General features: G+C 34.4%; 1 protein-coding gene across 1 annotated transcript; it reads right to left on the minus strand.

Moving 5' to 3' along the window:
* Window positions 1-6,733: 6,733 nt before the first annotated feature.
* On the minus strand, window positions 6,734-12,864 carry LOC120627071. The gene is made up of 4 exons (XM_039894916.1): window positions 12,828-12,864; window positions 12,295-12,495; window positions 8,389-8,618; window positions 6,734-7,058 (listed from the first exon to the last, which is right to left on the minus strand). Exons 1-4 carry the CDS (start codon window positions 12,862-12,864, stop codon window positions 6,771-6,773), a joined length of 756 nt encoding a protein of 251 aa, XP_039750850.1. The 3' UTR covers window positions 6,734-6,770.
* Window positions 12,865-18,252: the final 5,388 nt, after the last annotated feature.

The raw sequence follows: 18,252 nt of genomic DNA on the forward strand, positions 1-18,252 counted from the left end.
GTCGACAGAAAAGCATTTCGCTAATTCAAGGTGCTTCGTGTTTCTCTGCTTGATAAAATCAAAAATGAAGAGATCTGTAGTAGGTGTAACCAAAGTTTTTAATACCTACAGCTAAACAAATCGCAAAGCCGAAGTGGCAATATGACACATAGCTTGAATAACCGATGGTATCTGAGCAAAACATGGCTTTGCTAGAACCCCAGATGACGACTTTAAGCCAATCACAGAGAGCCGCTGGACCAGTGGCGTGCATAGTGTTTTCGGTCAGGATATGCATTAAAAAAAATAGGAACTGAGCATGGTCTTTGGATGTTACTGTATAATTTTATTTGTGAGTAGGTACCTAACCTAAAACTTTTTTGTGATACCCATTTGGTATTATGTAGATCGCATCTCCTATGTCCAGTATAGTAAGCTATGAATCGACCGACCGGCGAGTTTTTAAAATTGTCTGCCATCGCGGCAATTACATTAAATAATGTTTTTTTACTGTAAACAATAAACTAACATGGGCATGATCACTGTTATTCGCCTGTTTATTAGGTCGTCCTTATGGTCTGAGAGGCCCTGAGGTCAGGGTATGCACTGCTTATTTGCATCTATGAGATGCACGCCACTGCGCTGGACGCAAGCGGCACAAGACCGTGGAATTTGGGAATCCCAACAAAAGATCCATGTCCAGTAGTGGTGAAATAATACCATATAAATTATTATTTCACCACTACTGAACATGGATTAAGACAAAGCTTAATGAAAGAGTAGGTACCTAAGCCATTAGCCGATATATATATATATACATAAATAAAGATTATTAATTTATATACTTACCACTTAGCTCAAAATACAGCTAGATTAATAATAAATAGGTTTACCTAATAAAACTAACCAACTGATATATTGATATTTATTGAATTAAAGGTACGCTGTGTTCATATACCTAAACTACTCGCAAAGAATAAACATACTATAATTACTATCCCCTAGTATAACTTTGTTACCAATAACATATGTGGTTACATGTATTTCATAGTTAATCCCCTTAATTTATAATATTATGTATAAACAGGTAGTACTCTAAAATTATGGATCAGGACTGATTAGGAGCTAATCAGCCTAGCCTACTTCTAAGAACTAATTTGTCAACAAAGAGTAAATGGAAATATAGAGTATATGAGTCATAAACTAAATAATCATTTAATTAATATTCTACATAATATAGCCTACGTTACACATACATTAGGTACTGCTTCGAAAATCGACTTTCAAAATACTATTCGGATATTTTTTTTTTCAAAACAACAACTAAAGTTTTATTTATATAATACGAGTATAGCACAGAATGTATAATTTACAGCGCTACATGAAGATTAACTTAATTTTTAGACTGAAAATATTAAACTTTAAAAACCAATTATTAAACTATATGTATATATTTTAGGCTACGCAATTAAGAACAATAACAAAAAATCACGCACTTTTACTTACTTACTAGAAATGTACAATTAAAAATATCTCTATTTTAAAAAATCTATAAATATATCGTAATTGATCTGCAAAAGCTGGCAAATTAGCGCCATCGCGCACTGTGGTTTTTATTCGATATTTTATCACGATATCCTTACATATGAAAGTAAGAAAAAGGCTTTTCTGTAAACTCGATTTTTTTATTTTGTGAGTATAATACTTTGTCATTAATAAATAGTATTTTTCAAACTTCACGTTAAATATTGACCTGACTTCCTCAAATGATCTAGGATCTCAAATAAAACCAAAAAAAAATAGATAGAGAAGTATTCAACAGATAAGAACGCTATCTGTCAAGTGTACAACACGAGGTGATCCGTTAGAGGTCCGTCGTCTGTCGTCCGCTGTTATTTTTTATTTTACAATGTATCAAAGATATAGAAAAACCAAATGAATTTTAATATCTTGTAGATTATTTTGTAAATCCCTACTAATCCCTACTAATATTGTAAATGTCAATGTAAGTTTGTTTGTTACGCTTTCTACTTTCTTTCTACTAAACCGATCATCATGAAACTTTGTACAACTTACTAACTACTTACAACCGATTTAAATAATTATTTTTGTACTAAAGAGGTTATAATATGTGTTAAATTTTGCCCAAACTGTGGTTGGAGATAGAAGACAGAACTCCTCAGCGGACAGCAGCAAACCCCTCATTTAAGGCTTAGCGATACCGAATACTTTAATTTTTTTTAGATCTACGACTAAAATTAATGCCACATAAAAAAACAAAATCAAACGCTGACGAAGTCCCGGGCAACAGCTAGTATATATTTGCATGTAGATACCTCTTTTAGTAATTATAAGCATCAACAATAGTTGATTCGGTTACAAATTTTTTAATGATTATATTTTACAGAGAAGCGGCCTCTCGGTGGAGTTCTTCCCATGTTTTCACAAATCTTTTTTTATGAAGTCGGATTTTCAGTGTTTGTAAATACTATTTTTTCCTTACAGTGCAACCTAATGAAGGCCGAAAAATACCTACACTTTCGATATTTTTAAATCACGACACTATCCTAAATTCTACGAGTAAATACGCGTTTATCTATCAATAATATTAACAATAATGAAAAAAATGTCATCAATATAATAATTCAAGTATACCGTGAGAAGAGTAAATATTAGTTTTTTATAGTATTTATAGTAATAATTGACGGAAAAAGAAGATGGCCACCACCTCTGGATGGTGGCATACCACCGCCTATAAACAGAGCTACACTTCGCAGGAACGCATCCTACAAAGGGTCACACTACGTCCATCAAGAATCTGAGGCATGTTAAGCCTCATTAGCCTGCAATAACACGCCCTTTAAGCCGGTAGTACTTCCCCGGACGAGGTCTATCTCAAAAAGCTCAACTTTATACTACTTTTACGAACTATGTTTCATTAATCTTCAAAAACTTCATGTTGCACATCAAAATGATATGGGAATTTGGGATTTATTCGCACATAGCCTTCGGGTGTGCTCATGTATTTGAGCGGCTCGTGGCTATGCTCGGCTGATGCTGAAGTAATGTGGTTATCTTTGTCCACGTGGACGTGCGCCTTGCAACTCTTGCTAAGGGCACAGGAACATGTAAACCTCGACCCACCGCCGCGAGTTTTACCACTCCTCGAAAACGTGAACTTTTTGTACAGTAGCAGCTTAGTACCGGATGCCAGTTGGATGTATCTCGCAGTCTCTGCAAAATCAGTGATTAGGTTGGTTAAAAAAAAATATTTTGAACACAGACGCTAAAAACTATCCATGTCTATAATTTAAATATTTAAAATCGACTTTTATGTCCAATTACGGCACCCACGTTAAACCCGCAGCACTCGCACTCCTCGTATAACCACAGAGGAAAAACAGAACAGAGGCAAAGCTTCATACAAGCGCGCTACGATAGGTACACTACTACAACCTTGAGGCGCGTGTGTGCGTGAGCACAGGCACGTCGCGTACGGAGACAAATCGGTTTATACCGGCTCGGCCTGTGCTTAAGCTCTGGGGCTGCAGGACACGCGCGTCGTGTTTTCATTTAATTCAATGTTAATGATAATTATTTAATAATTTAAATAGTGTTTAAATGTAATTTAATAATACCTAGTGTTTTAATATAAAAGTGTAAATATGGTTTACTGTACAGTGAAAGAATAAAAACACATCCTCCCAAATGTAAAAATACTAAAATAAATAAAATGTTTCAATAAATATTTCTTTTACATCTTGTATTTTCTCGCTATTGAAGTGAAAAATTGTATGTATCACGCGATAGCAAAGTTTTTTGTTTCTTGTGCCTTGGAATGCCTCACTAGACTCAGGATTTTAATTTACCTAATTCTTCCTAGCTCGAATCCTTCACTAGCTCGGGATTTAAACTAGGCAATCACAACAAAAACAAACTTTGCCATCTTGTTGAACGAATAACTATTGTTTATTAAATTGTATCCTCCTGTGCCTAACCTAGCAAAATAGGTATAAATTTCGCTTCTTAGAAGCTTTGACTCTGTTCCGTTTCTCCTCTGTGGTATAACCCCCCAAATTAAAGAATAGATTAACAAAAAGCGGCCGATGTCGTACGAAAGAGATAGCATATCATTAATCAGGAAACATTGCAGTATCAATCTACTTTTCGGTCCATATTATAATGACACGATATTACACGTTGCTTTTAAAAAAAAAAATTTGATGGCGCGAAGACCGTGGCTTGATTTTTAAAAACCAAGCTGGTTTAGAATTTCCTTTTAAAATTATATATTTCGAGCCTCTACTGCCAACAATTACCAAATTTTACGAAAGAAGATTTAAATAATATTTTGAATTATTTGTAAAAAAAATTAAAATAATTTCAATTTATCAGCACATTTTTAAAAATATTTAACACAAATTTAAAAACGTAAAACTTGATTTATTACTTGAAGTCGGCGGAAATGGCTCGATAATTATTTTCTCTAATTCCAGGTAAAAATGCTTAAATTAAAAATACATAATCACCATTATCTTGAGGCAACACGTGTTTATTATCATATACTGTAAACATATTACTAACTCACTATCTTTGATTTTTGCTTAGATACATAAAGAATACTGGAAATATTGCATATAATTACCTACTTACGTATATCAGTATTATGATATAAGTATTTTGTTTAAAGTAGAAATACAATAATTCAAAGAATTAAATATAGGCGTATAAGATCTCGATTAAAATACAATAAGTAGAACTTTGGATACTTCAACTAACTTCAGCCGCGTCCTGTTTACAAAAAGGGTTATAATAAACAAAACAAAAAATATAAAAAAATTAATAGGGACAACCTAATCACCTAGCGGCATGATATACCTAAACACAAAATAAATCATAAAAATTGGTCGAGCCGTTTTATAATATAACACGAGATTTTTATATTTCAAATACGCAATATTATAAATGCACAACACATTTTGCCTATTACATCTTACACATATGATTCAACACATAGAACAGGAGCTATGACGACAGCATACTGGAAATTAAAATAGTAATCACATTGTCATAAAACTCAAATAGTCCAAAGAATTAATATATAAACCAGCACGAGCAAATATGCACAAAAAAAAATAAACAATAATATAACCATTACGAGTTTGACTTTCACACGCAGGTTCTCAAACCATGGTGAAACACTATACCTTTACAATATTAACTATTAGGAAGGAGAAAAAATAAATAGTAAAAAAGATTTAAATATGAACAAAAAACACCAACAGAAAACTTCAAGTTTACTGCATTACCTTACGTTACACAAAGAGAAGGCCCCCGTTGGCACCCTTAGGGTACAGAACCCTAAACAAAATCGACAATTATAATCCTAGTATAAGAAAAAATATTTTTTATCAAAACATTAACGTCGTAAAAATCGCTAGGTAACTATGTATCTAAGTAATAATCACAGATATAAAACTTAATATATTAAACTCCAGCAGTTCGGTAATAAACGGTTAATTAATTTACTTTGTCCAACCTGTAACATTATTTATATTTATCTATAACCTCAGGGTGATTACGTATCTCACAACAGGCTTACGACAGATGTAAATCTCGCGATCATTGCTGTCAAACGTCACTTTTGCATACAAAAAAAATACAAAAGTGACGTTTGACCGCAAAGATATTACAAAAGTAACGTGTGAAACGTAAAAACGTAATCACCCTGCTGGTTGGAACAATGTAGACATTTAATCCCGTTAATTTGGCATTGATTAAGATTTTAATAACTACTTAGCTAACAATTTTTCGCTTCGCCTAACGTCTAAGTAATATGTATATGTAAAATTGTATCGTTACCGCATAGAGCGATAAACCTACCTACAGTATGAGAAAGACTAATACTATTCACATATATCCTTAAAAAAATGTATAGAAACATACGAAAAATACAAAAAAGATTTATAAAAGGTCTACACTTGCCAACTTGTGGCCTATTAGTAGTAGGTAATAATAAAGTTTCAAGCGTTTAGTTAATAATTGGGAAGCTCATAATGATATTCGTTTGGTTGAGCAGTTTCGTGACGTCATATAGAATGGACTCAAGTGTACCATGATGCGATTATTTATTATTTTCTTCATTAACGCCCAATTTTATTGATCACTCTAATCCAAAATCTTCAGATAGCAGATTGCATTTAGTAGTGCCGTCTTTATCTACAGTTCTACACAAAAGACTAGGAAAATCATCACTCCAACCCAGTGTCGTCCACTGCTGTAGAAAGCTTCAAAATCCACAGTTCTGGGCCGCTTGTTTCCGGCGGCTCCAAGCGACTCGTTTAATGTCTATCCACCTAGTTGAGGGGGGATCGACGCGACGCTACGTTTACCGGTGAGTTTAGGAAAATATTAGCACTACTAAATTCGATCTGGATCTGAAGATTTAGGATGAGATTGATTATTAATTTCGGGAGTTAGGCATGAGCAAAATATTACCTGTGTAAGGTCACACCATTCTAAGTCATTGTACTTTAAGCTTCAAACAAATGGTTCTTCCGCATTATCACGGTTTTGTAAAAAGTCGTGGTAAGGTATCTACACTCAATTTTCTTACATATCTTATTATGCAAACAATATTTCAATAACTTTTTAGTATAAACGTCACTTTTTATTTTATTTGTTTTGAATTATTTCAACACTTTTATTTTTCAGAAAAGTAATGAAAATATTGTGTACATGATAACACAAGTTAGAAACCAAATACTTTTAGTAAAAACCTCATAGAAGAGTTAAACTTGCAAATAGAGACCCGTTTTCGTCTTGACATACTCCAGAGGAAGATGGTTATGTTGTGTATTGGTGATAATAATATCATCTTTGTGAATATAAACGTGAGCCTCGCAATTCTTGCTGTCCATACAAGAGCAACTGTATTTCCAAAATCTCCAACCGCCTCTATAAATTGCACCGCTCCTAAAGTACGTGTATTCCTCGCAAAAATGCAGCTTCGATGGAGTGATGTAAATTGCTAAAACAAAATATTCCTTAAAGGTCGCTGCAAACTTAACCCGTTTCAACTCGGACGGATCGGAATTATTTGTAGCATGGTTTCTTTGAAAATGTATACATCAGTGCACGAGTCACGGATGTCATTTCAAGCCGAAGCGGAAATGTAATGCACAGACGCGATGTTTAGTACACAACAGCCGGTGCGTGCCTCTGTGATTCCACTACTTATCAGTATTACAAAAACAAACTCAAATATATATATTTTTTTAGAATATATAACATAACTACTGCTGACTTTCCATCATAGAGAGGCATATAAAAAATAAGAACACATCAAGCTTTAAATATTGCACATCCATAAACAAAGATAATTAAATACTAATCTAATTAAAAAAGTACAAATCTTTTCCGTTCAGTCCGAATTTAAACAAGTTACATATGCAGCGATCATGTGGGCTTTTCTTAAACTGCATTACATAAAATTTTAAAATTATTTAGAGTCATGAGCACTGAGTGTAAGTGTAGGAATGAGTCATTGGACTTCGATTTTATCAAAATTGCCGTACCGCTGGGTTATTTAACATTCTGATACAGATCAATTGATATCAATTGAGTTTTTTTATCTATGGAGCTTATATTGGGTTGATTAACTGTCTTAGGTTAGAGCGTTCCATCTTAAATTGCATCCTAACTTACTATCAAGTGACATCCATGTCAAGCAACAACTCTTCGGCCAACTCTCTTTTAATATAACTGACAATTTATCACTTTCGCGAGTTATAAATCAAATAAAATATTTAGGATATATTCGAAGCATAGTAGAATAGTCAATAGTAATACTTACAGATATCGCTCTTCATTGATATTGAACAGACCAGACTGTGTTTATACCTACCCTTCGTGCTCTCAATCTAAAGTGCACCTAGACACAGCGCGTTAACGTGCAGTGTTGTATGATATGCAACTCTGTGAGTTCGCGGTACACACATCATGGCAACTATAGCAGTGTTGTAACTGTTAATAAAAAGACCCAATATATTTGCAAATATAATATGAAAGCCTGGACATTTTATCATCAGTGTAATTAAAACTTACATTTTTGATAACTTACTTATTATTTTACCATTAAATGGACTATGTATTATTAATAAATGAGCTTGATGGAGCATCGCAGTCGTAAGAATTGTTGATGATTAAATCATAATACCGGTAACAGTGCTATATTAGGCTGCTGGAGCTTTTTTTACTGCAAAGGGTAGTGATACAAAATACAAATCTCTCTTTGGCATCATATTGAGTAATGACTTTTATTATACGACGTGACAAGTGTTCTATAAGTTGCAGGCGAAGAGAAGTGTCATGATGTCATCTCAGTTCTTTCGTTTCTTAAGTTTTTACATAGAGTCCTGAGTGAGTTTTCATAAGCCTCTGCGGTAGATGATTATGAGCCAAGGTACTGAAGACAATTACATTATCCTTGTTAACATGAAGGTACGCTTTGCATCTCTGCTTTTGTGAACTAGAGCAAGTATATCTAAATCCGCCATCCCGAATCGGTCCGCTCTTGAAATAGGTGTAGTTCTGGTACATAAGTAGCTTGGATCCTCGAGTTAGGGTGATGAAGGTTGCTAAAAAGAAGATCATAATATATATAATAAGGGCCTATTTAACCACCTTCTGACAAGTGTCGGATAGCTTTAACGTAAGTTTTGCCACTGTCTTGCTTTATGTCAAGCGACAAAAACATCATTTGAGGATAAGCTATCCGGCACTTACCAGAAGGTGGTGTAATAGGCTCAAGTTGATTAAGTTTGTCAAAATATGTCTTTTCCATGAAACCAGTGCACCTCATCAGCTGGCAAACTTTAATCATCGCCATCATAATAACCGAAACTGCACGCTTAATTTGCTCTCCGAGATACGAGATCAATTTACCTCGGACTGGCACTGATTTTGTTAGTTATTATTTATGGACTAAGCAGATGGCCCACCTTATGGTAAGTCGAAAACCATCGCCTATAAACGAAGCAACACTTTACTGGTACTGAGAGTATCTTAACAGAAAACACGGGACACGGGAATCCCCGTTATCTGTATTCGAACAGGATAGCCGCCAGACCAACGAGGCAGTTAAGTTAGCAAATTGTCTTCATGCAAAACACACGTGTATGTGAAGAAGACAGCGTGTCCACAGATTAGCAACTGTCAGAAAATTCAAGTAATACGTAAGCCGAGACCACACAGAGCATAAGCCCGGCACGTACCTCTTAATATTCGAAAAGTTTTAAGCTATTAAAAATCACTTGCAATAACGGTTAATATGAACACTGCAAGCCTCAAAAGCCGTGTGGAGTCTACAAATCCCCACATGTCGATTGTGGTAGACTACAGCGTAACCCACTCTCAATCTAAGAAGAGGGTCGTGCTCTGTGGTTGGCAGGTAATGGGTTGATAATGACGATTACAGTAGAAGTTTGTATAACCACACACTTAGAGAATTCATAAACCTAATCGGGCTACAGCAATCAAACATTTCGAGTGTTCAAATTATGGCAAAAAAATTAAAGACTTGTTAAAATAGAGATAATTTTTTTCTATTGCAGAAAACAATAAACCAATATTATAATTTCAAAAGATCAGCTAACTAAAGAGCCAGTACCAATCGTTTTGACCAGTAAGTTTTGTACAACGGAAGCACTATTAAAGGTTTAAAAAATACTTTACACAGGTAAATAATCAGTGCCTGCCTACTTTGAGCTTAAATTACGTGTTCTGCCATTATGAATCGAATTGTGTATGAAATACTGGGAAAGTAATTTAAAAAAACCTAATAGATACGTAAGGAATCTGCGCTTATTGGATATATGACAAGAGATATTCTTTAAAAAAAAAACTGACATCGATAATAAATTTAAAACTAAAAATGGAATTGAATTTTGTGTAAATCAAACTTGAATACTATGTGCTATAACTAGCTTTCAGTAGCGAACATATTTGCAACTACTAATAACTTTTATGGATAATGTGGGTAAAGTCCGATAAACTCACGCCTGAACACTAAGAAGATTACCGCGTTACCCTTTTGAGTGCGTAAACAATGCATATTTAGACGATAGCAGATATCGTGGATGATTTACTGTAATTTTTTGAAGAGTTCCGTTCTCTGTTTTCGAAACTTTCCATTAGATCTAGATGAAATTTAAATGAGACCTTTTCGGAATAAGCCGGAACAAAAAAAAACATTTTGCAAAGTGCAAACCCGTCTAAACCTTTTTGAAGACATTAGTTTAAAAAAATGTATCCACAATCTAATTATTGCTAAGCTGTTAAATTCAACTTCAGATAGCGTCTTGCTGATTCCATTTCTGGCGGTATATAGCAAATAAAATAAATAATGTAACGTAATGTACGTATAACTAAAACGATATCCATTAACGATCAATAAACTTTAGCTATCTTACAAATCACAGGTAATAACTTATATTATAACATTAAATAAATCACAGTGTTGTCATAGCATAAAATCTATAAAGTATTTCTCATTGGAATGACTAGAAAGTTTCATGTAGAGATCAATTGAGATCTTAGGATACTTAAAATATGTAACATAATAATCTTATATAAACGTGCTTGTTGCAATTAATGTACATCAAGATTTTATTAATAGCTATGTTAATAATATTTATTTTAAAACGGTAACAAAAGAGTAATTAAGGAGATACATTCATAGTGTTTAAATAGCTTCTTCTACTTTTATAACTCTATAAAGCTCTACATGATTTACGTATTTAAGTGCTCCATGCCCCTACAGCCCGGTATTCACTAGTAAACAATTGTTTGAGATATATGATAATGTTGAGGTGTTTGTAACAAATATATCAGAAGATTATAGTCAATACTATGGAAAATAAAAGCCAGCCAGCAGAGAATTGTATGTCACCTCATCATCATCAAAAACCTATAACAGTCTACTGCACCACCATGTACGTAACATAATTTATATAAAATATATAAAGTATGTCTTTGTATACGTATCTGTGCGAAGCGGCTAAATGCCGCTTCGCACAGATACGTAATAGCCAGCCACATACGTAATAACCAGCAGATACGCTGGTTACGTAAATCTTTAAAAAACAATGAATCTGAAATAAATAATTGTATACTAATGAATACGTGGCCTTACATTAGTCATATCAATCAAACAAAATATAGAAATAACTATATTTCTTAGAAGTATGAAACCACATGGTACTCCAAAAGTTCGAGGTATGACAGTCAGTACTTAATACGCACATAAGGGCCCCGATACTTTAAGTGACATTAACTCAAAACCACAGGTTGTGATTTCGTATTTGACAAGGCTTATTATATAAGGCGTCACAAAATGCACGAACCACGTTATTTCGACATTAATGGCATTAATAATCAAAAGCAAAGTCATCCACTATGTTCATTTACATTAATCGCCATTACTAATAGCACCACAATGAGATAAAACACCTGCTACGATTATATACACACATAAAGAATTTACTGGCGTAAACTTCTGTCGAAGTAAGCTCGACTAGATTCTGATAAGCTCGGGGCTTTTAATCCTGTCTCTCATCAAATCTCTAATTCCGAGCTTCACGCGCAATCCGGCACAAAGCAAACAAACAAGCGGGCTTCTCCGACGAATATTTACGTGAGTTAACTCTTTGTAATAATAATATGAATTACACTCTTAATCAGACTTGCTTCATATAACAACAAATCTCTAACACTGACTGAATGAAATGCACTGCCTAAACCGGTGGATCAAGGCATGTACACCGGTTAGCGATTCGTATCGGAAAGGGAAGAGAGTAAGGTTAGAGCACAAAATTAATCTATGCTTAAAAAGTTCGCAATAACCGGTTTATATTAAGGGACGGTTTCAGGGAACTAAATCTATTAACCGGTAGATGAGTTCCCTTGCGTGATCGCTGACTGGGTTTAACGACCGCTCACGCAAGAAAACGGCTCATTAAATGGTATTTCTATAACTGGATTGCTTATGTTCTATCTCACACTAAGCACTGCTACAAGTTACTGCGGGAACACGGCGGCTTCTTATTTTTCTATTTCTTTAACCCTGTGTATACATGCAAGAAACCGGTTGAAGAGAGGTTTGATATTGATATGATATTGAAGAGAAGTACGAAACTCAAATAACTAATATTTGTTTTGAAACAACAAATATTAGTTATTTTGAAACCAGCTTCAATATTTGCCAGCTGTATTTTTAGACTTGTTTTGAAAAAGTCTTAGTAGAATGTATTGTCTAATAGCAAGCTGGATGAGTGTGAACCATATTACTCCTTACAATAGTGAGATCATCTGCTAGATGTAGATACGCCTTGCAACGATGCCATCTGTTCTTTGTGCATCCCCATCTGAACCCGCTGCGTGTACGGCTTTGCTTGTAGTACGTAAAGTTGTCGTACACCAATCGTTCCTTACCTCGTGCGGTCATGAATATGTTCACTGAAATTTAATATCAATGTGGACTGTTGTTTTTCAAATGTTTTTTAACTACACTCAAAGTAACAAAAAGATTGTGGACATTATAAGACAATTAAGGAGAAGTAGACATTAGAAAAATGCTTTACAGGTTTCTCTACTGGAAATCTACAGAAAAATTCATTAATTGTATAAAAACAGAGTCAGTCGTAGATTATAACGTAGCAAGAATTATTAATTTAGCAATTTGCAGTTCTAAGATCTAAATGTTTTACAAGACACAACTAATAGCAAGTTTTATCAAAGAGATCTAAAGTCGGGAAGAAGAGAAGCTGACTTGCGGTAAGTTTACTTGCGTCTGTTTTCAATAGCTAAGAAAGACGTCAGACACATTTTATTAACAAGATTTACATGCAACGAGACTCAACTGTGTTGATTTATTAAAAGAAAAAAATAATGAAAATAGAATCTTTATTTTTCAAATAAATCTAAAACGATAACATAGTATTTATTTTTTATCCCAAAAATTTATCGAACGACTTAATAAAATATGTAACCTAAGACAGATAAGTAACAATAGTTATATAAAATAAAGATCGCCATACAATAATGCTGCAGTATTAGATACCGCACTAAGTAGACTGACAACATCGAGCGAATCACTAGACTCCACACAATACCATAGAATATGGTCATCTCTACAAGTGTGGTACTCCTTAGGCCTACGGCCTAGGATGTTATTAACAAGATAATTTGTATGTTGTCTAAGAATGATTCATATGTTCACAAGAATAAGGGATTCCTACAGAAAAATTTGCCACTACTTTTATTTTTAGTAAATGTCGCTAATAACCTAATTATGTGGGGTCCTTAAGCCTTAGACAGTAAAAACGCCGCGGCAGCAGCACAGCAGTCGGCAGGTCATCAGAGTGACGTAGAAATAATAGTTAAGGTAGCACAGTATCATTCATCATTATCATCATTTGAACTGATTGACGTCCACTGCTGGACATCTTGAGTTGTTTCCTTATGGTAGCATTGACTAGGTTTATTGACCGCTCGTGCTCAATCTCGCAATTAGCAGCATTGCAGGGGGTGGGACGTGCTTTCTAAGTTTTTTGATCTCTTGCACACTCGCAAGAAGTAGTTAAAGAACAGTTTGATATATCGTTGTGATATAAATTCTTCGACAGAAACCGAAATGACAAACCCTGAACTAGTGATTCGTTATTTAGAAAACCGCTTTTGGCCCTTTTGCCTTCTGCAGCCACGATTCGTTCGGACTAATTATACCCTACATTGCTAAGTTGATGGTAAAATTTTAGGAGGCGGATGAGTATGCGGTAGTGGTATTTGGAATATAACTTTGTTCTCATTATCCAAATGTAGGTACACACGACACTTGTTGTAATTGCTGCGGCTGCAAACCCAGCGTGATCCGTTCCGTATCGTCTTCTGTTTACAGTAAGTGTACTTTTGAAACAAGAACCCCACTTTTCCCGTTGCGAACCTTATCATTTTACCTTAAACAAATAACAATGTTAATGCTTTTCATCCTACCTTTATTTTTTACGATATTGCTAAAAGTAATTTAGTTTTTGAAATACCTTAACTTAATAATTTGAGGATTGTGCAGTATTTAGAAAAGTCCATTATAGCAGCACAATAGGTTTTCAACCTTTAAGTAGCAATAAACATAATGTACTCGAAAGTAAGTATGGAATATACCTACTTTAGTAAATGTGCTCAAAAATATGGTTCTACCACAAAACTGTAAGATCAACTCAAAAGAAACGTGTCTGATACGAACCGTTAAGATGTGTAACACCCTTCCGGTATCTGTTCCTAGCTCTTATAACTAGAGTAGTTTCATGACAAGTTTAATAAGATATCTTATTAAAAAACGCGGCACAATATAGACCTAGAGATTCCCGACTACTAGAATGAGTAGGTATTAAAAAAGTTCTAACATAGTATATTGAGGAAAGATCTTTATTGAATCATATCCAATTGTAAGGATAAAGGAAAACAAAAAATCATTACGGTGCCACACATCACATAACACTGTTATGTGACTTTTACAGCTACTGAGCTGTAAAAGTTCAAGTCAATATGGGTTTTGAGTCTTTCTATCATGTACCTACTTTTATTTATGTACATTCAATTCTGAGGAAGAAGAAAAAATAATACTATGGCAGTTATTTTATTCATACAGGAAGTTCAAATTAGGCTTTCCAAAGCAGAATTCATTGCCAATTATTTGCATCATTATCGAATGCGTCGCCCATAAAATAAAACGAGATATATATAGGTGGGTACAATTCCCTGAACCTAAAACGCACTTATATACAAGTTATATCTCGATGTACAGAGTCTGGATATAATCATGGCAATATAAACTCAGAACAATAAATAAATGTCAAGTTGTTGAGATTTTTATCTGGATAACGTTATATATTGTGTGGGACAACCTGGATAAAGTTTTCAGCTTAGCATTGCACGGTTGTCACACATAGGTGCACTATTCCCGCATTCTTCTTCCCGCGTTTGTCGTACGAGGCGAGTAAGGGAATATAACGAAAAACTGGCATCAGTGTTCTCTGTGCTACTACTACCGTCTACCGCGATTACCAAACCCGTCTTCCCAGTCTTTCTGGTGATTATGGGAACCCGTTGAGATAAACTTTTAGTCCAGCCGTGCTTATGATAGAAGCTAATATGGATGATTCCTGCATCCATTCAGAAACTGTAAGTTTTTTTTACCAAACTCCACTGAGTTTGTATGTATGTATGTATCACTATACATCCACTCTTTGCAATTAGTTCCAGCACTCAAGGCAAGCCCAACATTTTTTGTTTTACTTGTGATTGGTCACCCTCGTGTTGAACTCCTTGGATTGGTCTTACCTTCCTTGGTTAATCAAATTAGTATGAAACCCAACAGTGTTATAAATACCACGGACTCCCAAAAAAAAAAGGAAACTATTCTAGATCCTATAATACGTTCCACTACTTGTCCTGCGGACACGTACGATTGAATGCTGATGTTCACACGAAGGGGGTTGAACTAAATTCAAATATTCATCTAGATGTATGTATGCCGCACAACTACGTATGGTGCACGCCCACCTAGATGCAGCTCCTCCGTGGATTGCCTTTTGCTTGTAAAACGTATAACCTTGCACGTAGTACCTTATCCTGCCATTTTCGAACTGGATCAGCCCTGTTGATATTATTATGACATTCATTAATACAACCAATATACATATATTAATCTAGATGAATGAATGTATACACAACTAAGTATGGTACACGCCCACCTAGATGCAGCTCTTTCGTGGATTGTCTTTTGCTTGTAAACGTATAACCTTTCGCGTAGTACCTTATCCTTCCATTTTCGACTGGATCAGCTTTGTTGGTGTTTTTAGAACATAATTAATTAAAAATTAAAGATTTAAAGAATATTTCTCTATAATTATGTGAGCAATAACTTTTATTTATTTACCACTAAAAAACATTATAAGAATTATCATTATCAAATTAATTTGGTATTTTTTACAACTTAACAAATTGCCCATTGCTTAACCGATGTAAATTAGGTGGCGGATGCGTATGCGCAATCGACGGCAGAAACACAGAAACTTTATGTGAATTATCTAAATGTATGTACACGGGGCATTTGGTATGCAGGGAACAAACCCAACGAGTAGCGTTCCCTTTGCGTATCGTCATATGCTTACTGAATGTGTAGCCCTGAAGGTGGTATGCCGTCTTCCCTGTAGCATATGTTATCAGGCAACCTGAAGAGTAATGAAAGGATTATGAACGTTGAACTTTACTAGTTGAGCTTTATTAATTTTAGGATTTATCTATCAATACAGCGTCCATGAATAAAGGTGTAAGATCTGTAAGATATGGCGGTGTCCTACGATTTATATTAAGTAGTTATTTCAAAAGAAAATCTCCTTTAGATTTGATTGAGTTTATTACACTAAGTTTAAATAAATTGATACAAAGGATATCAGTAGTGGTATTAAACGGCAAAAAAACATAACATTAAAAAATATATATATGAACAAAAAGTTACAGCCTTTTTTTGCTACCCCACTGGTCTACACGAGGTTACTTGTATTGCTGAGACCATTGGTTGCATAGAAACAACATACAAAAGACTAGGCGGCAAAAGGAATGAATAAGTGTTAGTAACAAAGGTACAGTGTTCGCTTTTACAATTTAAAGATTTACTCGCCTAAAATTTATGAAACAAGAAGCGTTCATCGCTTAGCCTAAATATAGAATAACTTGAGTTGTATAAACATTCCCTTCTAGTCATTAAACAAATTTAAACCAAAAAATAAAGATTAGGTGATATTGGTAAGTTTAATTGCAACGACATAGTTACTTTTCCTAAAGATTTTAAACTAAGATTTTGTTAATCAACAGTTCTTAAAAATAGTTCAACGGGTACAAACGAATCTGCCCGTCACATTTGACATCTCCTACCTCCGCAGTCCTGTCGCACCACGATCTATGCAACAGGGTCGAAATATCGACAAATCCCATAATATTATCGTGTATCTATCCGTATGTAGGCCTTGAACTATTTTTAAGAAATTTGCCTAAATCTTAAAATATTGTCCACTTTTAAGCTTCTTGAGATTCGGCGGTGGGTGAGTGTGATTAATTCGTGGGCTTGATATGACTCTGCACTCATTGTCCAGATGAATGTAAACATTGCATTTGTTGTTAACAGTGCAAATCCATCGTGAGGCTGAACCCTTGCGAATATATGTATGCTTGCAGAACGTGTAGCCTTGTAGAAGAAATACTGTTTTACCGTTTGAAAACTCAATCATTCGTCCTGGTGAATATTTGAATAGTATGAGTGACTCAGTTCCGAACGCAACTATGAGAATATATAACATCTGATTGATGAACAAAATTTGGCGACACATTCAAACTATTATAAAAAAATATGTAATAGGTAACGCTGTGCAAGAAAAACCAATTAAAAAGAGTGCTAAAATGATTTACACTAAATTAAATACAGTATTAACAAAATTAATTCAGTTTGTTTTGTGTCCATAAGAACACCAATAGAACTTGGATCTTGGTAACTTTGGATCGAAAGGTTGCCCTCAAATCGGTATTATATATACATTATACCTAATTCATCTTGAAGTAATTTTTATCATACGTATAAGATCCATCGACATGGGTTGTTTGAGTGTAATCCTTATGTATGAACTTTGCGCATAATGGCTTTGGAAAATAAAAATACTTATTTAATGTGTAACCTTGGTGATATACACGATAAATGTTTTAGGGCTATTTAGGGTATATATTTTCTATGTCTTGACGTTTGATTCATTATTTTCATGTTTAGGTATACCTTCTCACCACCATCAGTACAACCTACCGACGAACGTTTTCGAAGCAACAGTTTTTATGAAGGTTAGTGTTTCATCCGGCGTTTTTAATAAATATCTTTTGCAAATGGGATTAGGCTTTCCGAATTGATAAAAAATATCTGTTTTGTTGCGACATTTTTGCTGTTCAGGATCTGGTGTCCGTTTCCTATGAGTAGCTTTGTCTTCAATCTCCATTGAAGAAGCTATATACGCAGATCTTTTAAGACGTGTCCCTATTTGTCAATATTCTTTGAAAATTGCCTTACTACCGTTAAATATATTCGATCTTTGCATTTCATTCGAGACATTTTATGGGTGTAACTGTAATTTTTCTCCTAGCAGTTGTATTGCGTTTTTTTTTCGAGATTAT

The sequence above is a fragment of the Pararge aegeria genome, chromosome 10 (assembly GCF_905163445.1).
Source record: "Pararge aegeria chromosome 10, ilParAegt1.1, whole genome shotgun sequence".
Taxonomy (NCBI): Eukaryota; Metazoa; Arthropoda; class Insecta; order Lepidoptera; family Nymphalidae; genus Pararge; species Pararge aegeria.